This window comes from Rhamphochromis longiceps, linkage group LG7 (assembly GCF_057381845.1).
Source record: "Rhamphochromis longiceps isolate RC_006_pf linkage group LG7, R_longiceps_female_GT1.1, whole genome shotgun sequence".
NCBI lineage: Eukaryota > Metazoa > Chordata > Actinopteri > Cichliformes > Cichlidae > Rhamphochromis > Rhamphochromis longiceps.
Genome location: NC_140563.1, coordinates 5,695,282 through 5,720,230, shown reverse-complemented (window position 1 = coordinate 5,720,230; position 24,949 = coordinate 5,695,282). Strand labels below are relative to the sequence as shown.

At 41.6% G+C, this 24,949-nt stretch overlaps 1 protein-coding gene across 2 annotated transcripts in view; it reads right to left on the bottom strand.

The window, feature by feature from the left end:
- The window catches only part of b4galnt4a (beta-1,4-N-acetyl-galactosaminyl transferase 4a), a 176,152-nt gene that overhangs the window by 41,607 nt on the left and 109,596 nt on the right, over positions 1–24,949 (bottom strand). For both annotated transcript variants that reach the window (XM_085411786.1, XM_085411787.1), the window contains 4 exons: positions 19,586–19,681; positions 18,644–18,734; positions 15,461–15,561; positions 553–620 (listed from right to left, as the gene is read on the bottom strand). In XM_085411786.1, coding sequence (XP_085267912.1) covers positions 553–620; positions 15,461–15,561; positions 18,644–18,734; positions 19,586–19,681 — 356 coding nt within the window. The remainder of the gene's footprint in view (positions 1–552; positions 621–15,460; positions 15,562–18,643; positions 18,735–19,585; positions 19,682–24,949) is intronic.

Here is a 24,949-nt window from a genome sequence, read left to right as displayed (position 1 = left end):
CCAGCAGGACACCGGCTCTTGAGGCCTGGAGTTCCCCCACGCCTGACCTACACAAACACAACTGTTCTGTACTAGTCAGACTGCAAACAGAAACCAGTACCAAAAATCATGTTCCTTGATAATATCTGCATCTACCTAGAGATTACCTTTATTGCTATAAATTAGGTTGTAGAGTAATATTAATGTGCAAATACAGCAATTGCTGCAGACTGCTGCTTAACAGGTAAAGAGACTATTTAACAGAAACAACCATGGAAGACTAGATATTCACATCCTGACTCTTAGTACATATATGGTCTTGCTAACAGCTTTCAAGTATTCCGAATTGTGTTTAGGTACTTCCCCCTACAGTGTATACAGACTGCATTTTGCTATGATGGCACAAATACACACACACTGACAGGTTTACAAGGTGAAACTAACAAAACATCCAGCAAAACCTTTCCTGGGAGATCCTCCATCAGATTCTTGTGCCCTTTTGGTCTCTCTACTGCTGAGAAAGTGAAATCATTTTGCCATCCTGATACGTGTGTGGTTGTCAGAGGTACTTACTGCACAGACTTCGAAGACTGGGACCTGAATTTGTTAAACTCGCCTGGAGCGGTCCACTCTGTCCCCAGCTGCAATACAGAAGAGACAAGACACAGGTCAGAGAGAAGTCTACGACAAGCTGGAGAAGAGAAAGGGGCTCCACAAGCCTCAGAGCAGTATGAAAAATTCAGTTTGGTTTGCAAATCTTTTTAGAAATCAGCTGTGTGCTAAATAAAATACCAACTTTATCTTCATTGGGTACTGACAGAGACTGGTGTCTCAGTTAGCAGGTGGATGTCCTAAACTTATTTTTAAGTCAGAAATTGGATTGGTGGATCGCAAAGGACACCAAAAGATCCTGACTGCCTCCCTGGTTAGCAACATAAAAGAAAATAAAATGGGAAAACAAGCTAATACATCCCAAAACAACAGGAAGAGTCAATCAGAAGGAAAGTTTGGAAAGGCAAAGTGAGCTAACAAATGAGAACTAATGACAATAAACAGACAGAAATAGAGGAAGTCAGATTCCCTGCCAATGCTGACTCTGAGAAGCCAGCTCATCTAAACCCCTGGGGTTCCTGTTTTGGCCCTGTGGTTGAGTCGGTGCCCATTCATTCTCTCAGCAAGCCAACACAAGTAATTAGGGCCCCTGCTGTTGCTGATCCATAATGAAAGAATGAAACTAAGATCACAGTGGGCATGTCTTTAATTGTTTGTGTTGGCCACACAACTGAGTTTGAGACTGGTCAAAAGACATTGCTGCGAGTGGTGCTAACAAATCAAAAGAGACAGTAAATAGCTGTTGATCCTCAATCTGTGTTACACAATACATGTTCCCAGAGAAAAACATATAGTGATGCACATGCATACACAAACAAATCAAAATGCCAATTGTACAGTGGCATATCTGAATGTGTTTGCTGGCATGAAAGGAGAGTCCCTATGATAATAAACCTTAAAATCATGCAGCCTGTCCAAAGCCAATCAGGCCCCTGGCAATGCTGACGCCTCTGAGAGTCTTTGTGAGGCTACTGAGTAGAGAGGAGGAGGACACAATGTGTGCTACTGTGCTTTCAACTCTGGAGCCCACAGCATCTTGCTGCCACAGTGCATATTCACACCAACATTCCCTTCAAATATTCCTCTGGTAGGAGTTAGGTCACTGAAAGTGAACATCAGGGAAGCTAGCTAACCGAGCACTAAGCAAAGTACTCCAGTAGCTTTGCATTAAAGATGAAGATACATTTGCAAACACCTACGTGAGCATTTACCGGAAACAACTGTAATAAACTTTGTCCTCATATTTTTTGTGCATACTTGAATGTTGTGTGTCAGCTGTTTTTGTATGTTATTTAAAAAAGAAAGACTCACTTCTTATGCTGATAAGCTAAAATTGTCATGGTCCTGGGCCATGTGGGCCCAGTATTCTTAGTTCCTTGTATTTTTGTATTTCGTTCCTTATTTAGGCCATGTTTTCTGAGTTGCCCTGTTGTGTTGTTCCCTAAGTGTTTTCCCTTCATGGCTTTTACCCCCTGTGTGCCCCTCTATGTATTTATGAGCCCTCGTCTCCCTTTGTGGTTGTTTCATGTTTCCCCAGCCCGTTATGTCTGTGTTTTCCCCGTGCTCTCTCTCCTCCTGTCTGAACCTCTGTGCCTGTACATGTCATGTTCAGTTCACCCCGCCCTGTCTCGTTATGATTATCAGTGTCACCTGTGTTCCCCGTGTGTGCCCACTTTCCTCGTTTACCCTCTGTGTATTTCTGTCTGAGTCTCCCTCTGTTCGGCGTCGCGTTCTCCCTCATGTTGTGTGTAATTCTCCCCGTGGTTCGGTTCCTTGTACAGCTCATGCTTTAGTTTTCCCAGTTTTAGGTTATTTTGTATTACTTCTCGTGGCCAGCAATAAAGCTGTGTTTTTTGAGTTTATCCCCGTGTCTGTGAGTCTGCATCTTGGGTCCTTCTCCTGCCTGCCACACAGCAAACCATGACAAAAATCTGCCATGTGGATATGACAACCTACAGAGTGAATGTCCGTTAACTGTAAAATTGTGCTGCTGGATACCAGATGTTCCGGCTAACCGTTTGATCTGTTACACCTATTATTTACAGTTTTATCAGTCACAACAATTCCACACATGCTTCTATTACTTTCGACAGTTAGTAACCGACCTCCATGACAGTTAAAATAACTCACAAGTTTCATATGACTACACAAGGCATTTCTGTAGAAGTGTAAAATCTTTCAAAGCAGAGGAAATTGGTGAAAAATGCAGCACTAAATTGAAATAGTCAACCTATGAGAAGACACTATTGAAAATGCCCCTATTACTGTATTGTACTTGCACGCTTTATGTTATACTCTCCCTTCTTTCAGGGTTTTTTTTTTTTTCTGAACATAAAAGGTAAAATAGAAAGCTATCACACAGCAGAGACAGCACAGGAAAAATATCAATCTCACCAAGTTGTGTCATCTAGTGCTGACTCTACATGCAGGAAACCTTCTGAGGGCGCATACAGGAAATCATTAAATTAGATCTCTACAGACATTCGATTTATTTCCAAAGTAAATAGAATTTTTGGAGTGAAACTTGGTTTTATATAACTGGGATTATATTTACGCCGTCCTTTGAGCTCTAAACCTTTATGTGGCACGAGACGACTTACCTATTTATGCTCTGCAAAAATAGTTGATGATTTCGATTATTTTCTGAGCAGCTCAACAAAATATAGGATTCATACAAACAAAAAGTCAGGGTGAACATAATTCAAAATTAAAGCCTTTTTTATTTTTAACTTGTCTTTTTGTGTCTCTTTTTTAGGGTAACAAAGACATCAATCAACGGTGTGCATTGTGGTTACAAGGACAAAAGCTCTCCAATGAAAGGAGCAGATGTTCTTTAAGGTGCACATGCAGACATGCATAACACACACACACAGAATTTTTTTCTCACTGAAGGATGAGTCATTGCTTAGTGAAGGCAGCATCTCCTCACCAGAGTAGGGAAGAGGTAAATCAGAAAGCAAGCAGCCAGAGATTGATGAGGGGTTACTCACACACAGGCACACACACTACTCATATTACACCTTAAAACACAACTTCTCACTTGCATTTTGTCATATTGTACTTCTACTTCTGAAGTCCCCTATAAAAAAAAAAAAGTAAACCGGCAAACTTGGCAATCCAATTTCTTCAACTTAAATTGATCGAAGAAGCCAGAGAGATGGACGCTCATGTACACTCTTTTTTTTTGCATCTGTAAAGCGGACACAAACACCCACACTGCGCATCTGTGTGTGAACCTTACCCACATATGTGGGTACCTTAAGAAATCTAATTTCAGATGGCCACTGGCCCTGAAACACTGAAAAGCGAAACACAAAACAGGGTCGAGAGATAAAAGAAATATGAGTGTGCAGTGGAGCTATGGAGACATTACTCCTCTTTCTATCAGCTCCTTTTCTCCCATACACTCCTTTCCCCCGCTGCCCAAATAAGACGAGAAAAGTAATAGAAAAACAGCTGACCTGTGATATAATGGGAGTGCTGCTTTCTTGCTCTTATTCTGTCTTGCCTTCAATGTGTTTTTTCAATTGAATCCAAACTGCAAAATTTTAATGACTAAAAGCTCCTCAGCACACTTTAACCTTTTACCAGCACTGCTGAAGAGGTGGACACAAGGACATACCGGGATTGGTCTGTGCGTACTGTTTATGTCGGCTTTTATTCAATTTAAGTACACTGGCAACAAAAGAAAATAAGGGGCAAACTTTAAAATGAAAATTGTGCCAGTGCAGCAATCCTGACATTTTACATGTATTGGCTATAAAAATATTTAAATTTAACAGACATTTATTTATGTTTTTGGATACAGCTGCATTTTCTTTGAATGTATGACAAAGCAGAGATACAACCTTGGAATGATACAATAAAGCACCTATGGTTATTAACAGGGGATTTAGCTTTATCCTGTTACTGCTCAGGCATCATTCCTCTCTCACACTCAGCTTGAGCAATTTCTTGCCTATCACTAATCAGTCTGTTTGCACACACTACAGACATTTTGGCATGCTGCGAAGCGTCACAACAGGAAAGCATAGTTCTAACTAATATTAATTATAGCCACATTCCATTTAGGACTCTCAGTTCAGTGGCCGTCATCATTAAAGTCATTAATTCATAGTGTGAATGAAAAAAGCTATTACATAGCAGAAAATGTAGAAGACTTTTGAAAATGCTTCAATACTGAACCACACTGATGGTGAAGAAGTTCAAGACTCACGTTTTGCCAGCTGGTTGAATCAAGATGAAATAAAAACAAAAACATTTACAATTCTACCTGTAATAAGAAAAACCTACCCTATTTAAATTGGATCAATCTTCTTTTCCAGCTCGTCTCCCTGCTCACCTCTGGAGAACTTCCAGCAATGCTGCTGTTCTTGGCTGCTGTGAAAACTGCATTTGACCACTTCTGTGTTTTGCTTTTGAGATGCCCCCTGGATCTGCTCCAGAGTTGCAAGGTAGTGACCATTATAGTTAATTTTAGAGAACATGAGAACACCACAGAAACACATTTGGCCAGCAGTTTAGTGACGATGCAGAGGCTGTTCTCCCTCATAACCCTCATCTGATCCAGGGGAGTGAAAAAGGACGAGCATACTTGTGGTCACGCTTCTAACCTGATATACCATCTTTGAGTTTAGTTATTGCATACCCTTCATGCAAACTGTAAACCCAGCAGCTGAGAGATAGCAGTTTCAGCTGTCATGATGAATGAAAGCCCTCAACAGGTCAGTTTGACAGAGAAGTTGTTCTCTGCTCAAGTGTGAGGTTCATAATGAAATTACAGAGCATAGGCAAGTGGTCACAGGATTTCTTGGGAAAAATTTAAATGGAGCAGTAGCCCTTAAAGCAATTCATAGACACGGAAGAAGATGATATTGAAGGGAAAATCAGGTAAACTTAGATTCAGTACAGCCCATCTGTGCTGTCATAGTTGTGCTGGACCCTATTCCAGCCGACGAGAGGGTGACCGATCCATTGTAGGGCTATAAAAAAAAAACAACAACATTAAAGTATAGATTTTGTTTTTTTTAATGGTTAGAGCTGCAGAATTTCTTAATTGCACCATTTGCAATAAAAAGAAACAGGTGCACTTGGAGCCAAAGACCATGAAAGTTTTTGTTTACATATTTTGGTATCATTAAGCATGAAGTTGGTTGCTTTAAAATTTGAATTTACCAGTTTTCACACATTGCAATCTACCATAAAATCAACCTTCAGATACTTTAAATGGATGTGGACCATCAAACCTACTTTCATGCCTGAATTCATTTTTTTCAGTCATTTTCGAACTGCCGAGTTACGTTGGTGTTACAGTCATTCGGATGGGCTTGTATGCACACATGTATCTAACTATAACACGAATAATAGCAGACACAGACGTGCTGTGTACTGTGATAGATTGCCCGTCTCAAGCAATGTTAAAATTTGAAACCTGGCTGTATCTATTTTCTTCCCTGTCAAAATGCTTTTTCTACAAGGCTAAAGAATAAAATGTATCATATGCGCGTTGTCGCTTTTAATCCAAAATCCTATTCAGTGTCTTTGATCAGGTGCTTTTACCTGGTAAAACGATGGGCATTTGAAACTCATTAACCACTGTTGTTGCAGACATCTTTATTCACTGTGGCAGGAAAACCACAAATGTTAGTAAAATTAATGATGGCATTGTTCCAATTTAGGTGTTCCAGTAAGCTGTGCCACTGACAGTGCAGAAACAGCCCCAGCTAAGTACACGTCAAACATCTTTTATTTTAAACGTTTATATGATTAGGTGAGATTTTATGTGATTTTAAGTCAAAGAAGCTGACTTAATTCCATCCCTCCTTACAATCGATACGGCCAGGTGGTAGAAAAAAGAAAAAACTTTTAAATCTTATCTGCTTATCAGCTGTTCTACAAATTGAGTTTCTTGGTTTTTTGTAGAGTGGGGCAAAGTTGTGAATTGGTGCATGCTCCTACAACAGTGATAATGTCTTGTCTGTCAGGGAATGAGAAGCTACTGGTGCTGTTGAGTCCCATATTGATCGCAGTTCCCTGACCCAGTTTCTCGTACGCCTGTGTATTTTTGTATCTGCTTTTTGAACCAGACAGATTAGACGTCATAGCATCCACCTTTCATCTCAAAAGCTGGGAAAAAAACTGCTCAGGAATGGCTCGAGAAACAACACAAAAATTCTAAGACATTTACTCAGCCTCCAAACTCCTCAAATCTCAATCCGATTGAACATCCTGCAGATAAACAGCAAGCAGCCAGATCTATGGTGGGCCAACATCGCGCCCCATTGTGGAAGGGGGATCTACACAATATAACATAGGTGTTTTAAACATTGTGGCTGATTTGCCATTTGCGCCAAGTGTCTGTGCAACCAGACATGAACTACACTAAGGCATTAGCGCACACACAGCCTTGCACACATGTGCCGTTTCCTGCTCATAAGGGCCTTTTAATATCAGACAAGACTGGGCTGGTTCTGTGGGAAGCTCTGCGGGAGCTGTCTGGACATTCTGATTGAAGGAAAATCTCATTACAGATTAGCTGTAGGCAAAAATATGATTAACGGCAAGGCGGGACAATGGATAATCCTCATTCACATTAAGTTCATTCGTATGCGTACAGATAATGTCCCAGCAGGAACATGGAAAGTGTTCTAATAAGAATAGTGTACCCAACCAATCGCACTTCAACAAATTGAGAAGAGGGAGCTGGTACATGTAAGGGACCGAGCAGCAGAACCAAGCATGACGCAAGGTCGATTTTGTTCTCTCACTTGGGTTCGTATATATTTCGTTTTTAAGTAGAGCACCTAAAAATACGAATATTTTAAAGGTTCTTTTTTTTAATATTCTATATTGATAAAGTCATAAAGTGAAATATTTCTGTTTTTATGTTTTCAGTTGGATGATTGTTGGCTGATAGTATTTAGTGTGCAGTATTTTAAATGATTAGAATATTTTATTTTGAGTTTGAGTAAATTACCACTCAAACAATACAAATACTGTGTATGTGTTGGTCTAGTTCAGAACAGGTAAATACGATCAAGGCCAAAACTGAGAGACTTGACAGTCCAGATAACAAACATTGCCAAGGTCTACTGGGGAAAAGGCCAGCTGTTCACAAAGTGCTGTATGAAAGCATGTTAATGCTAAGATGACAGGTAGGGGAAAGTGTTTCTGGAAAAGGTGCACAAGCAACGGGGATGTCCACTGCCTTGACATGATTGTTAAGATGTCAGATGTCTATTCATATTAATGTACAGAATTCACCTGCTTGCTGCTAGTTCTGCACATTCACCCAGTGTATATACTATATGTATGTATATACATATATATATACATATACATATATATATACATATACATATACATATACATATATATATGTGTATGTATATATATATGTGTATGTATATATATATATATATATATATATATATATATATATATATATATATATATATATATATATATGTGTATATATATATATATATGTGTATATATATATATATATATATATATATATATATATATATATATATATATATATATATATATATATATATGTGTATATATATATATATATATATATATGTGTATATATATATATATATATATATGTGTATATATATATATATATATATATATATGTGTATATATATATATATATATATATATATGTATATATATATATATATGTGTATATATATATATATGTGTATATATATATATATATATATATATATATATACATATATATTGGATAGCGTAGTGGTTAAACTACACGCCTTTGGAACAGAGGATCGCAAGTTCGATTCCTGCCTGGGGCGTCTGTATCCAGTAAGGGTCCTAAGGCTAGACCCCCTATGCTAAGCAAGCCTACCGCAGACATGAGCGAGACAGATAAATATGAAGGCATGCCGGCTCGGACGTCGCCCGGATCAACAAGGTCCGCGTCAGGTGTTGAGGAACCAGGGCACCCTGACGAAAAGTGGGCTACTGGAACAAGAAGGCATCGGTGGGCAAGGGACGAAAACAGGGCGTTGTTGGAATGCTACTACGCAAGTAACCCCGGCGGAAGGGGCTACATGAATAGGATGAGGGACCTATGGATTCTTCGATACCCAACATCCACAATGACAGCGAAACAACTAGTAGCTCAGTGTTCCAACATTCGAAAGAAGGGACTGCTCTCACAGCTAGAGATTGACGAGGTACAACACAAATGCTACGGCAAGGAGGAGTCAGGACGCCAGGTCAGGGGGGAGATATCATCACCCCCACCCGAGATTGGGTACATAGCCCCAAGTGCGATAGGAGAAGGATCGTTGAGTGCGAGAGGAACTGACCTGAAAAATAGGATCATGGCCAAGCTTGAAACCTGGATCCCCCGTAGCCGGTTACCAAGATTACGTGAAGTACCCTCAGAAGGTCTGCTAGATGATGTTAATGCAGCACTACGGGCAATACCTACAACCACGATTACCGACACTAACAAGCTGATCTACAATACGGCAGCAGTGATCAGTGAGATGCTTGGCTACAAGTTGAACAGCCACAAGGGGCAGTACCCTCCATGGAGAAGGAGGCTAGAGGGCAAGATCAAAGTAGCACGGAGGGAGGTTAGCCAACTAACAGAGTTGCAGAAAGGTGCGACAAATAAGGTGCCTAAGAAATACAGCAAGCTGTCCATACCTGAGGCCTTGGAAACTGCCAAGCAAAGACTCACAGCCTTGGCCAGCCGCTTGAGGAGGTACACCAGAGAGATAGAAGGCAGGAGAATAAACCAGCTGTTCTCCACAGAACCAGCAAAGGTGTACTCTCAGTGGCAAGGGAACAATAAGAGAACAGCACCACCAAGGCTGGAAACGGAGCAATACTGGAAGAGCATATGGGAGAAGGATGCAACCCATAACGGCAATGCTCAGTGGCTAGTGGATCTGAGGGCAGACCACAGCGACCTCCCTGAACAGGGTCCAGTAACCATCACAGTGGCAGATATCCAAGAAAGGGTCTCCAGTATGAAGAGTTGGACAGCACCAGGGCCCGACATGGTTCACGCCTACTGGCTGAAGAAGCTGACTGCACTCCACGAGCGTCTGGCAGCACAAATGAACCAGCTGCTAGTTAACGAGAGACACCCGGAATGGCTAACCGAAGGTCGGACGGTCCTGATCCCCAAGGACCCCAAGAAGGGACCGGTCCCCTCCAACTACCGACCAATAACCTGCCTCAGTACTACATGGAAGCTCCTGTCAGGCATCATATCGGCTAAGATGAACAGGCACATGGGTCAACACATGAGCGGGACACAGAAAGGAATTGGCAAGAATACCAGAGGTGCAAAACACCAGCTACTGGTAGACAGAACAATCAGCCGAGACTGCAAGACCAGACTGACCAACCTGTGCACTGCCTGGATTGATTACAAGAAGGCCTATGACTCAATGCCCCACAGCTGGATACTGGAATGCCTAGAATTGTACAAGATCAATGGGACCCTAAGAGCCTTCATCAGGAACTCAATGGGGATGTGGCGTACAACACTAGAGGCCAACTCCAAGCCCATAGCACAAGTTACCATCAAGTGCGGGATCTACCAAGGAGATGCTCTGTCCCCACTGCTGTTCTGCATAGGCCTGAACCCCCTCAGTGAGATCATTAACAAGACTGGCTACGGATACCGACTACGGAACGGAGCAGTTGTCAGCCACCTCCTGTACATGGATGACATCAAGCTGTATGCCAAGAGTGAACGAGACATCGATTCACTGATCCACACTACCAGGCTATACAGCAATGACATTGGAATGTCGTTCGGACTGGAGAAGTGTAGTCGGATGGTATCAAAGAGAGGGAAGGTAGTCAGAACTGAGGGGATTGAACTACCAGAAGGCAACATTGCAGACATAGAGGACAGTTACAAGTACCTGGGGATCCCGCAGGCAAATGGGAACCATGAAGAGGCCGCTAGAAAGGCTGCAACCACCAAGTACCTGCAGAGGGTCAGGCAAGTCCTGAGGAGTCAGCTGAATGGTAAGAACAAGATCCGGGCCATCAACACATACGCCCTGCCCGTGATCAGGTACCCTGCTGGGGTAATAGGCTGGCCAAAGGAGGAGATAGAAGCCACTGACATAAAGACAAGAAAGCTCCTGACCATGCATGGAGGGTTTCACCCCAAGTCCAGCACCCTGAGGCTGTACGCTAAGCGGAAGGAAGGGGGCCGGGGACTGGTGAGTGTCAGCACCACAGTCCAGGATGAGACAAGGAACATCCAAGAATACATTGGGAAGATGGCCCCAACTGACCGAGTGCTCAGTGAATACCTCAGGCAGCAGAAACCCAAGAAAGAGGAGGGAGACGAGGAACCATCATGGAAGGACAGGCCCCTGCACGGTATGTACCACCGGCAGATAGAGGAGGTGGCTGATATCCAGAAATCCTACCAGTGGCTGGACAAAGCTGGACTGAAAGACAGCACAGAGGCACTAATCATGGCAGCACAAGAACAAGCTCTGAGTACAAGATCCATAGAGGCTGGGGTCTATCACACCAGGCAAGACCCCAGGTGCAGGCTGTGTAAAGATGCCCCAGAGACAATCCAGCACATAACAGCAGGGTGCAAGATGCTAGCAGGCAAGGCATACATGGAACGCCATAACCAAGTGGCCGGCATAGTGTACAGGAACATCTGTGCCGAGTATAACCTAGAAGTCCCGAGGTCAAAATGGGAGATGCCCCCAAGGGTGGTGGAGAATGACCGAGCTAAGATCCTGTGGGACTTCCAGATACAGACGGACAAAATGGTGGTGGCTAACCAACCGGACATAGTGGTGGTAGACAAACAGAAGAAGACGGCCGTAGTGATCGATGTAGCGGTTCCGAATGACAGCAATATCAGGAAGAAGGAACACGAGAAGCTGGAGAAATACCAAGGGCTCAGAGAAGAGCTCGAGAGGATGTGGAGGGTGAAGGTAACGGTGGTCCCCGTGGTAATCGGAGCACTAGGTGCGGTGACTCCCAAGCTAGGCGAGTGGCTCCAGCAGATCCCGGGAATAACATCGGAGATCTCTGTCCAGAAGAGCGCAGTCCTGGGAACAGCTAAGATACTGCGCAGGACCCTCAAGCTCCCAGGCCTCTGGTAGAGGACCCGAGCTTGAAGGATAAACCGCCCGCAGGGGCGTGCTGGGTGTTATATATATATATATATATATATATATATATATATATATATATATATATATATATATAATGTTCTTCCTCTACACCCCCCCATTTTTGCACATGTCGAGGAGCGTGTCAGGCTACATTTCACTGTATGTTATACTTGTATAACTATGCATGTGACAAATAAAGAACCTTGAACCTTGAAGAGAAGTCTATTTGAGCAACCTGGGAAAATTCAGAAGGATTGGACTGAGGCTGGTGACGGTGCAATAAGAGCCACCATCACACAAATCTTCAGGAACAGGATAAAACTGCTGCATTCTTAATATCAAGCTACTTCTGATCCAGAGATGTCAGAAGCATTCTTATCTGGGCTAAGGATAAAAAGAACAGGACTGCTGCTCGGTCCACAGTCCTGTGATCCACATATGAAAGCAATTTTTTTCATTTTATTTGGAAATAAACATCTTAGAGTCTGGAGGAATAATGGAGACAGAATCCAAGGTCTTTTATGTCCAGTGTGAAGTTTCTGCAGTCTGTGATGATTTGGAGTGCCGTGTCATCTGCACGCAGCTATCTACCAGAAGATTTTAGAGCACTTCCCTTCCATCTGCTAACAAGCTTCGTGGAAATGCCAATTTCCTTTTCCAGCAGGATTCTGCCCACAGTGCCAAAACTCCTACATAATGATTTGCTGAATGTGTTATTATGATGGTTGATGGGGCAGCTGACTCACCTGACCTGAAACCCACAGAGAATCTCTGGTTTGTTTCAAGAGGAAGATGAGAAGCTGACCCAAAAATACAAACGAGCTGCTGTCATCAAAGCAACCTGAGCTTCAGTAACACCTCAGCAGGACCACAAACTAATCGCTTCCATGCTACACTGTACTGATGCAGTAATTTGTGGTAAAGCAACGCCAGCCAGGTACTGAGTGTATAAATGAACACACTTTTTAGAAGCTGGAGATTTCTGTATTGTAAATGCTTTTTTAAATCATGGAACTATTACAATCATGTTTAGATGTGTGATTAATACAAAAGTTGAGTTACATTATGAAAAACTAAGTCAGAATATTCTAATTTTTTGGAGATCCACTGGTACCGTATGCATTTGTGTGGATTTGGGATGACCTACACAGGAACTAGGACTCAAGCTTACCTTTTGAATGTTTTATACATGTTTGAGAATAACAGAAATACACATCTCGAGATTAAATCATTATCTTCTTTGCTGTAATATTTGGAAGACAAGAAAATACTGACAGGGGTCACCATGGAAACAGCACAGAAACACTTCAGCTCTATTTTTCATCACATCACTGTTAAATGCCTCATGGGAGCACATTCGAATTATACTTTTAAAGATATATTTGCTAGTCATTGGCGTTTTCATTTGGAAGCACTAGCCTCAAACAGCGCATACTAGGAAGCTTATTCAAATAAAAAAGATCTGGGCTTGCTGGATCCCTCACACACTTGTCTGTCAGTCAGTGGCTTTTTTTTTACTGGTGTGCAATCCATTTGGACAGAGGTTTACAGGGAATGCTAACTGGGGTTATTGGGGTTCCTCCAATCTCTGGGCAAGATACAACTCCACAAAAAAAAGGAGAAAAAGTGCCCTGGTGTGTCCAACGGTGTGTGTATTTGGGATTGGAAAAATGTGGTATGAACAGAATAAAACTGTAGTATACTGTGTATGCTATTTGAGTGAATGGGTGAATTTAGAATTCAGTGTAATGTCCTTCGCATGCACAGGAAGATTAGAAAAATAACCTTTTTTCACTGTCGTAAATGTGACACACAGAACACAGAAGTGGCTGAAGAATAACCCCTGCCTTTAATTTTTATTTAATCTTCAGAAAATAAAAAACAAGCTAAAATTGAGTTATTTTATTATTATCTGGTTTGAAATAACTTAAAAAACCCATAAATTAATTGTGTATTAGAGCAGCGGTCCCCAACCTTTTTTGCGCCACGGACCGGTTTGTGCCCGACAATATTTTCATGGACCGGCCTTTAAGGTGTCGCGGATAAATACAACAAAATGAAACTAGTACCGGTACCGAAAAAAAGAAGATTTATTCATAACACACGTGAAAAGACCCAGGAAAACAGAGTAAAAAAAAAAAAAAAAAAACGATAACAAAATAACGCTAAAAACCCTGAAAACCATACATTTCACACCCGAGTCTCACTCTCGCGGCCCGGGGGTTGGGGACCGCCGTATTAGAGCTCTTACAAGTCTTAAGGGCAGGCTTTGTAGCAAGCAAAGAAGAGCAGCGCATGTCTCCTCAGGGTGTAAAGTGTTTGTGCTATATGAAACACAAACTCTTAAAAGTTGGGGAAAATCTGACTACTTCAAAATCCTCTTTCAAAAAAAAAACCAAACTTACAGTAAGAGAAAATCTAAATAAACTCTTTTTCCACCTAAGCTCATGCAGATGGTTTGAACGGAGCAACGATTTAGATTTTTATCCGTGAAACACAAAGTGCCTCTCGAGACTGGGAAGGCAGTGAGACCTGTCTGTCAGCCGGTGGCAGGATGAATGATCCTTAGCCATAATGCTGCTCCTCTGCCATTACCTAGATGATATTTCTCCACTGCTAAATGTCACATCAATATTCTCTAGCAGCCAATTAATCTCAGCTCCCATGGAACCTGGTGACATCTCGCATCCTGTTGGAATACAGATGGCACCATCGCTGGACCTTTGCTCTTAACACATATTTGCTGAGAGCACTCATATGGTGCAGTTCAAATATTGTGCAACCTCGTGCATCTTTCCCTTCTTAAATCTTTCAGAGGGTTTCGCAGAGAAAACTTTATTAGCAGAGGCAGCAGCAGCAGCACAGCTTGACTTTTATTCAATTGCGGGCAGAGGGTACTTCAAGGATAGATGGGAAAGGAAAACGATTTTTCACAGGATGTTCTACAGGAGGATTTAAGTCTACTGTATTTTGAGGCGTGTGTTGGGGAGGTGAGTGATAGCCTCGGTGTTAGGATGGTGACATGAGGGGAGCGGGTGATTACTAAAGACGAACAAGGTCAAATCGCTCATTGTCCCTGCTGTTGCTGTATCGCTGAACTCTGGCAGAATTAAAGGCTTATGTTGAGGTGTGGTCAGAGCTGGATGCTCTTAGTCACATCTCAGCAACGATTTTAGATGGCATCATTTCAGAGTAATAGCTTTGACCCTTTAAAGTCTCAACAGTAACTATGATTCCACAAGAATTGCAGTTAATCATAGTTATACTTGCCTGATCTGTCATAGTGTGCATAGCCATATATGAGAGAAATAAAATCCATTAGAAGCCATTTAGAGATATGAGTCACCGTCACCTGAATATCCTATCAGATAATAAAGTCACTATGTAGTCTAATGATTAAGGTTTGGCTTCCCTGCGCAAACTGTACTATGGATGAACTTCCCTAGAGGTATATATTATACTAAGTGTTTTACTATTTAGGTCATGACATTAAGAGGTTGAATTTAGCCCCCAGAAGATTCAGGCTCTTCCTACAGTAACAGCTTGTTGCTAAGCAATGCCATTTAAAAACAGGAGAGTACTGAAAAATGGGTTGTACTAAATGGCTTTCCTTTGAATCGTAAACTATAAAGAATATAGGGACCCTGCTGATTTTAAATGGAGTGACCCTCTGTGTGTTTCAGATAATATTCAGTGTAACACAGTTTGTTGCTTACCTGTCCTACATAGACCAGCAGTCTGGCATTAAGAGGAGTCTCATCAGGGCTCAGCCAGAACTCAGAGTTATCGTCTGATGATACTGAGAACTGGAAATCACCTGGAAGGGAGAAAATATGATCAAAGTGTGTGTCAGTGGAAGTAGATATGTATGATCTAAGAGAGTATAATCACGAAGAGCAGAATTTCATAAGAAATGTGAAAAAGAAAACGCACCAAAATTGTGGTGCCCTGCCGGGAGCAGTAGTCATGGATGACATGCATGGTTACGGTGATATGAAGATTTTCCTCACATGAATTTCTAATCTGTATGTAACAACTATATGAATGGAAATAAACACTTGAGCACAGACGCAAAACAGTGAGAACATGGGGTGCAGTAAGTGGAGCTCACAAACATTGTCATTCAGTTTATAAGTAATCTCAGGATAGTAACAAATTGTATTTATTTGTCATCTTTCCTCATAAATGTTTACACGTTCATGGGTAATCAGTGATCTGAGAGACAGTGATCTTAGTTTTCAAATGTGGAGTCATCCTAAGAGCAGAATAAAATCGGTATCCACACCGTCAGATTATCTTTCATTTCTTCTTGTGGATTGGCATGCAAATTCATATATACTATTGTATATAAAAAAGCGTAACACAGGTGGACATACCTGTGAATACAGATTTCTTTTTTTTTTTTTTGTTCTTTTCCACCTTTATTTGATAGACACAGTGAAAGCAGGGGCAGAAAGAGAAGGGGAAGACAAAGGGCCGCGGGTCAGACTCAAACCCGGGCTGGCCACTCTCAGCCATATGGCATGTGGTCGACTGCTCAACGCACCCCAGTGAATACAGATTTCTAATAATGTTGCTGCACTGACTATTATTTATCGAACTAAAATAAGCTAAAATGCAGCATTGCTATTAGAAAAAACAAGGTATAATCTTACTATTTCCACAGTGATTAAGAGCGGGATAGCTGCCACGTGCTGCTAATCAAAAGCCCTTGATTAACTGATCAAGTGTGGCCATCCTTATAAAAGCAGAAGTTTTGGTTTGGTGTCTTTTTGTTTGTGTTTTTCTGGTCTGGAGCGCTATTGTGTGTGTTAACACACTCCAAAGACTCAATGCCACTTCGGCAATGATTTTAGAGAAGCAATTGTTAGTACCCATCAATCTGGGAAGGGTTATAAGGCCATTTCCAAACAATTTAAAGTCCATCATTCTGAAGTGAAAAACATTATTCACATGTGGACAGCGTTCAAGCCAGCTGCCAATCTTCCCAAGAGTGGACACCTCAGAAAATTCACCCCAAGGTCAAATCATATAATGGTCATAGAAATTGCAAAATTGCACCTGAACAAACCACAAGGCTTCTGAAGTCCTTGGACAGACAAGACCAGAGTGAAATTGTTTGGCCATAATGCGCAGCACTACATTTGGTGACAACCAAAGCGTACAGCATATCAGCATGAACATAGCATACTAAGTGGGGAGCAGAGGAATGGCGAGGGTACAGCTAAAGTTTGGCTGACATTGGGACATTGGCACAGCAGCAAATCTAAAACTGAATGGCAGAAAAAAGAGAAGGATCAAGGTGTTGCACTGACTCAGTCAAAGTTCAGACCTCAACCTGACTCAAATGCTGTGGCAGGATCTTAAGAGAGCTGTGCATAAATCAGTGCCTGGAAACCCAAATAAACACTGTAAATAAGAGTGGGCCTAAATTCCTCCACACCAATGTGAGCGTCTGATAAATAATTACTTCATGTTGTTGCTGTTAAAGGTGGTTCTGGAAGCTGTTCAGTTACACTCTGCCTAGCCTTTGACACAGTATAATATGCCGTGTGTTACTGCTTATCCGAGGTTGTATTCAAATACTTTTAGAAACTGTCAAGCAGACTCTTTGTTTCATTATTCATTTCATAAAACGACAGAATTAAAAACAAAGAGCACGCTTTCTTTTTCACATTTGGGAAATCAAGTCTGCCGTGTAAAATGATGAATGATGAACACTCGTGAACACAGAATGAAATGTAACTTTAATTCAACTTTAATTCAACTTTAATTTATATATTTTATCTTATTCTTTCCCAGTTAAATTTACCCTTCATTCTAATTTGTGTTGTACAGTTATTTCATTTTTAACCTTCATTTATATTTTATTCCTTCCTAGTTAAATTTACCCTTTTTAATTTTTCATATTTATTTCCTTTCTTATTCATAGCCTTTTCCCTTTTTTGTTTTCTTTAGGTCACGAGCAGTTGTCTAAGCATTTCACTACATATCGTACTGTGTATGACTGTGTACGTGACAAATAAAATTTGAATTTGAATTTGTAATAGTGCTAATGTATCGACTCTTTTCTCCTCTTGAGCACAGACTCTTTCGCTACTGCCGCTGCTGGATTCTTGAAGATAATTGTAGAACGGCACCCGTTAACTTTTCGATCTCCAGTGGATTGAAAACCCAGGCTTTGCTCTTTATTTAGTTATTTCGTTATTGTCACGGCGAATTGTGATATTGGTGCTCGACTGATACTGCCCTTTTTTATTCACCACATATGCACTAACCTCAGAGTTGACTTAACTGTGTGATCAGCTGTTTCTGAATAGAGCTTCCCATTTTGGGGTTGCTGCAAACCCAGGTCAGTACGGTGAGACATTCTAATATTTTGCAGGTGGTAGTGTTCACTATAATAAAACTAGTTTGTTACTACACTATTGCAATATTTAGGAATTCTCAAACTACATGTTAAATTGCCACATTATTCATATTTTAAATTTGGTTGCAAAACATAATTGAGAAACGACGTGCAGGCTGTCACCGAGAAGATAATATGACCTTTAAGCCATCAGCAACGGAGAGTGATACCCCAAGTGAAAGCTACATGAGGGGCTGAAATGAATGGTAATCTAATTAATAACTTCATATTCTGCAATTTGTGTAAGGGCACTTGGGCATTAGAGCTTTCAGTTCCCATAGCAACTGGGCTTGAGGGTAAGGCCATGAGGGAACTGCAATGAGATTTAGCTGTGAGACTTCTGGCATTCAGCCCTAATAAAAATGTGAATATCCACTACATTAGTGGCTCCGAAGTGCTTGGATTAAGAGGGCTGTGGAAAATGTCTACTCTTTCAAATGTGCAAATGCTTCCTCAGATTGGTGACTTACTAATAGAAAAAGCTAGTTACCGTCTCTGTAAGGGTGAAGGTAGCCAAATATTCTCAAGCCGTAGTTCTTCCACTTTGGAGCCACTGCCAGTTTCTTCACTGTTGTCCTGGCCTGTAGTAAGAAAGAGGGAAAAATATTGCAACTTTAATAGCAGCAAGTTAAACACTATCTCATGTTAAGTCACAGTGAAACATTCAGTTCAAAAACACACAATGAAGCATAAAGCAAACCTCTGACCCACTTGTTCAAGTCTGCCACTTGATATAAGGACAATGAAGACTAACAGACGAGATACCGTAATAAAAGAGCCTGCTTTAATTAAACATAAAGCTAGCATGCTCACAGATCATAGTGAGCATGCTAGCTTTTTACCTGGAAATTATTGCCATACAGTATCAGTCCCATCATACAATTTTATGCATGTGGCCATTTTTTGCCATTTTTGATCTTTTTGAGACATCTGAAACTGCTGTAAGTTTTGCCAGTGATGCTGTTAAACTAAATAGGTTAGCAATTAATTATTTAGAATGATATTATCAGATTAATGTTGCTGAGCCTTTGCAGACTCAGAAGGATGTAAAACACAGTGATTTCAGCTACCAGTGAGGCGCGCTCCACTGCTAAAAGCTACTGATTTTATGACAATGATGATTCACTGTTTCACAGGTTGATTTGCACATGCACCAAACACCTCAGCTAGGAGCAGCTGATGAAATGTGCTTGTGGCAGTTGTCAATTTCAGTCAGCAAATCAATAGGTACAAATGAAAAGCCTGCTGTCTGAGACTAAGAGCCATTTTCCAAAATAAATAAATGAATAAAAATTCTGCTGGTAAATATGACACAGACACAGCTAGCTGCATATGTGACTTGTGTGAGCAGGGAGACTGACAGGCATGTACAACCAGTCAATACTATGTGCCTTTAGTGTTAATGCATGAAAATGCGCACTGCTGTACTTACATGAGGATAGAGAGGGAAGTGCAAGTTCTTTCTCAGCTGGGCTACAGAGGAGCCGCACCAGTCCTCAAACACGTGAAGGTTAGCCTGGCCCTTATACTGTCAACACACAATCACACACGCACAGAGGACACAGGTCAATGCACACACTAACAGCGGCATCATACGTGCTGTTAAACAGGAGATACGCTTCAGTGCTTCAGAGCTGCCATCCTGCCTAGAACGAGCTGGAATATGTGCAATTTCCTCCATGTTGCAGGAAAAATCAAATCTCTTTGAAACACGCGACTGCGGAGTGAGGTTAGAAATGTTGTGAATAACAGAAGAACTCAACAGGAGTATCGGGGGAGTGTGAACTGAGAATGTCTGGAGCAGTTTGTCAAAGCTCATCCCCTGCCCATAGTATGACATTTGTCTGAATTACACAGGGAAATCACAGGACACAGCAAGGACAGATGGTGAAACCAGTCTGCTTTGGGGCACAGTCTCCTCTCTCGTGCACTCTCTCTCGTTCATCACACACACACACAAGTCTGCTCGTATTGGAGTGGGGATGACTCTCCATGGACTTGTCAAACTTACAGTGCTATGGAAATTATGTGCTTTGGGTCACGCAATGTTTGAAAAGAGAGAAAAACTCTACAGAGTGAAACAATGAAGAGTGTAATTCTTAATATCTTCACTACACACTCTGATGCGCTGTTGCACATTAGCACATAACCTCAACTCAGTTTAACGTCAAGCTCTAGGAGCACAGTGGAGAAAAATGTTTATACTTGATGGTCTCGAACTGTACCAATATACTATACCACATACTGTACACACATATGGTATCCTTTCAACGTGTGACAGCAGTCTCAGCAGGTTGCCACTGTAATGCTGCCACAGATATTTACAACATCACAGAGTACTTGAGCAGCAAAGCTGACTCTCTCCAATTGACTATGAAAAACGGCACAGCGAGGTTCCCCCGGTTGGATCAAAGGGAAAGATGCTTCAATACTTTGGCTCCATTTCATTCGTTAAAGGTAACCTTTTTGTGCGTAGAGTAGGTGCTGGCTGTGTAGTCAACAAGAAGTGAGCTGTCAAATCAAGAAACTAGAGGAGTGGCAGTGACCTCATGTAAATAAAACACAATCCTCTCATTAGAGAGATTAGAGGAATGGGATATGGAAGGTGAGCAAATGTCTCTCTGACTGCTACTCTAAAGGACAAACATGTTGGTGGAGGGTGTTGTGCTCCTTCAGTATGACACAGGTATTCGAACAGATGGCATGACCTGCGTGGTCCCCGTTTCTCTCCACACTCTGCATGGTCAACTAAACGTCCAGGACAATGACAGCAACATGGCAATTACAGTCCATGAATAAACCATGGGATGACTTTGTTTTGAAAACATGTCATTCCCAAACAGTGGGACGCCTGATTTAAGCTCACATATTTTTATTTATTTATTTTTTGGTAAATGTTCCTTTTAAAATTAAAGCAGAAAGAGACAGTTGAAAGGCTGACAGATTTAAATCTGAAAAAAGAAATGAATGAAGAAAATGGATGAGACTGTCTGATGTTTAAAAAAAAGGGGGGTGGGGGAGTGACAGATAGAGATGGGGAGGCACAGTGAGGTTAGAAGGATTTAGCAGATGGGGACTAGTCCCTGTGTAAATATGCCTTATATAAAGCTTTTAATAGATTTCCTGTGGGTTTTAAAAGACCTTTTTCGGCCTGACCTGCTCCCCCCCCCTCCTTGTCAAATAGCAATAAGCGGACAGCTTTAAAAGTCTCTAATTATTCACACAAACATATCCCTGTGTGGCCCTGGAGAGGCCGTGGGCTGTAAAGTAAAGGCTTTTTACTGTGGGGGGGAGGGGTCCACTTGTGTATAACTGGCTCTGTTTTGTGGATGACAGGGAAGCAAGAGCTCTGTCTGTGCTCTGGCCTTAACATGATGCTGGATACGGAGTCAGGGAAAAGGGAAGTTGTCTTTCTCCAACGACTCTAACTTAAACTCAATCATTTTTCTCTGAGTGTTGCTTCAGGCCTCCCCTCCCTCTCTCAGGCTTCAGTCCCACTATCCCTAAAGTTGTTTCTTCTTCCCTCTGACCTCTCCATTTCTGCCTCTCCACCCTTCTCACACCTGGATGGGGGAAAAGGCACGGTCAGGATCCTGTTTCTTGACTTTTCCAGTGCCTTTAATACCATCCGGCCCTGTATGCTTCAAGAAAAACTGAACAGGATGGAGGTGGACCCCTGCCTGGTGGCTTGGATCTCCGACTACCTCACCGACAGACCACAGTACGTCAGGCTGAAGGACATCACGTCTGACACAGTGGTCAGCAGCACAGGAGCACCACAGGGAACTGTGCTGTCCCCTCTTCTCTTCACCCTGTACACCTCTGACTTCTGCTACAACTCTGAATTATGCCATATTCAGAAGTTTGCAGATGACACGGCCATCATGGGGTGTATCTGGGATGATCAGGAAGAGGAGTACAGAAGTCTGGTGAGGAACTTTGTCGCATGGAGTCACACAAACCACCTGCAACTCAACACCTCAAAGACTAAGGAACTGGTTGTGGACTTCGGGAGGTCTAGAGCAGGTCCACTGCCGGTTCAGATAGAGGGGGAGGAGGTGGAGGTGGTCAACAAGTACAAGTACCTCGGGCTGTGGGTGGACAATAAACTGGACTGGTCATGCAACACAGAGTACCTGTATAAAAAAGCCCAAAGCCGACTGTACTTCCTCAGGAGGCTGAGGTCTTTTAACATCTGCAGGAAGCTCCTGAGGATGTTTTACCAGTCGGTGGTTGCTGGAGTACTTTTCTATGCTGTGGTGTGCTGGGGGAGCAGCACAGCAAAGAAGGACTCATCCAGGCTGGAGAAACTGATCAGGAGGGCTAGCTCTGTGGTCGGCATGAAGCTGGACACTCTGGTGACAGTGGCAGAGAAAAGGACATTAAAGAAACTGATGGACATTATGAACAATGCCAGGCATCCTCTGCACACGGCCATAAACAACCAGAAGAGTCTGTTCAGTGACAGGTTGCTTCTCCCAAAGACAAGAACTAACAGACTTAAAAACTCCTTTGTCCCACACGCCATCAGACTGTTTAACTCCTCTCTGGAGGGGAGAGGGAGGGGAAACAGGAGGACAAAGGAGGGAACAACTAAGCTGTAGTGCCTCTTCACCTCACTGTGCAATACCTTTTGTGCAATACTTTTGTAAATAGTCAACGGTGCAATAGACTCAATACTTGAAATGTGCAATTCACTTGTATTTTTATTTTTATTCCTATTTATTCTATTTATCCCCTTCGTATATTTTATTTATATTGTCTCTGTATTTATATATATGTGTGTGTGTATAACTCTGTAACTTCTGTCGGTGCTGTGCTTTTTTGGAAATCGAATTTCCCAGAGGAACCCACCCGAGGGATTAATAAAGTTCTATCTTATCTTATCTTATATTATCTTCTATCTCTGTCTTTGTTCTGCCAAATGCTGTCAGTGTCTTGACTCTCATTCTTTAGTTTCCCTGAGCTCAGCTGTTGGCTGTCACTCCGCCACACTGTCTCACTCCATCTTCTTTTTGCCTCTCTTCTCGTTCCTCGTTCTGCAGCGAGCGATAAAATCATACTCACATTATTTGTTGGTGTATTGACAATGATACTGCCTGTCTGTGTTTTTCTTGTTTTGTGCTTTTTACACGATGGGTATAATATAGGAATGTAGAGATTGTGTCATTTCAGATGACAGCTAACTTTCTTTTATAGCTAACATTTATATTCAGTAACTGGCTAAAGAAGAGACAGAATGACTGCTGCTCTTTCTTACTTTGCTGTTTTACTTCCATTTATGTAGCTGTTATTGTTTAATCCAAAATCACACTTTTAGCAATCAAGTAAACAGCCATGGGCACTCTCAGGAAGGATTGTTTCTTCTACTTGAACTAACTAAATATTAAATTACCTCTGTCCATCATAATCATTCTTCTGCATCTGTATTTTATCAGAAGTAAGTCCAAAGTGGCTATGTGCTGGGCTACTTGTTGGGACTTATAGACTTCATATATTTAGTAGTAGGTATGGCGTCTGCTTAAATTGCTAAATACACTATCTATCCATCCATCCACTTCCGCTTATCCTTTTTCAGGGTCGCGGGGGTGCTGGAGCCTATCCCAGCTGTCTTAGGGCGAGAGGCGGGGTACACCCTGGACAGGTCGCCAGTCTGTGGCAGAGCTAACACATAGACAGAGACAACCATTCGTGCTCACATTCACTCCTGCACTCACAACTATGGGCAATTTAGAGTTCCCAATTAACCTATCCTCACTAACTGCATGTCTTTGTACTGTGGGAGGAAGCTGGAGTACCCGGGGAGAACCCACGCAAACACAGGGAGAACATGCAAACTCCACACAGGAAGACGCTGGCCTGATGGTGGAATTGAACTCAGGACCTTCTTGCTGTTTACACTAGAAAATATATTCATATTCTTAGAAAAAACTATTATTAGCGACTTGTGTTTATACGCTGCTCTCAAGACAAAGCTGCGTTTGGTTCATTTTAAGATAAATTTCTCTACTTTTATCCTATTACGCGTGACTGTAAGTTCAACATGAATGCAACATGTTGACATGGAAAGCAACATGTAAATATGAACAACCTACAAATCTGCTCTCCTCTACTATCATGTTATACCAATGGACTGATACATATTTCAACTGTCTACATTAAATGAAAAATATGGCAAAACATATAGCATATAAACAGCAGTAATACACTGAAAGCATACGTCCGTAATTCTTAAAGTTTTAACAGTCAGTTGTGTTTAAACGCAACCTGTGCCCAGTCATCCTCTTAAATGTAAATGTAGGTATAATCTTGTCCATTAGTTTCTCTTGTTTGAATTCATTTCTTCTTCCCTGTTCATCCACACCCTGCTTAATCTCAAACTATTCCAGATATTGTACAAACACCTGGCCCACCATATGTGACAAAAAAGCCCAAAAACAAAAACAAAACAACATTACCTCTTTTGCAATGATCTGCAATTATATTCAACTTCTTTTCTCCTCATCAAGTTCCAACTATGAACAAACAAAATCTACTTTAATTGTCCATAATGAATAGATCATTCAGATATAGAAGTGTGGCACAGAGCGACTTCAACTTACTTACAAAAGTATCTGCTGATGATAAAGAGCGCTTTGCAAAAACACTTATGTTAGAGAACTGCATTAAGCTGGAAAGCACTACAAAGTAATCAGAGAGTTACGATATTTAATCACTTCACACTGATGATTGTCTAGAAATTGTGGACAATTAAAAGGAGACAATTTTGTTCTGTTATTACTCTCCTTAAGTGGGC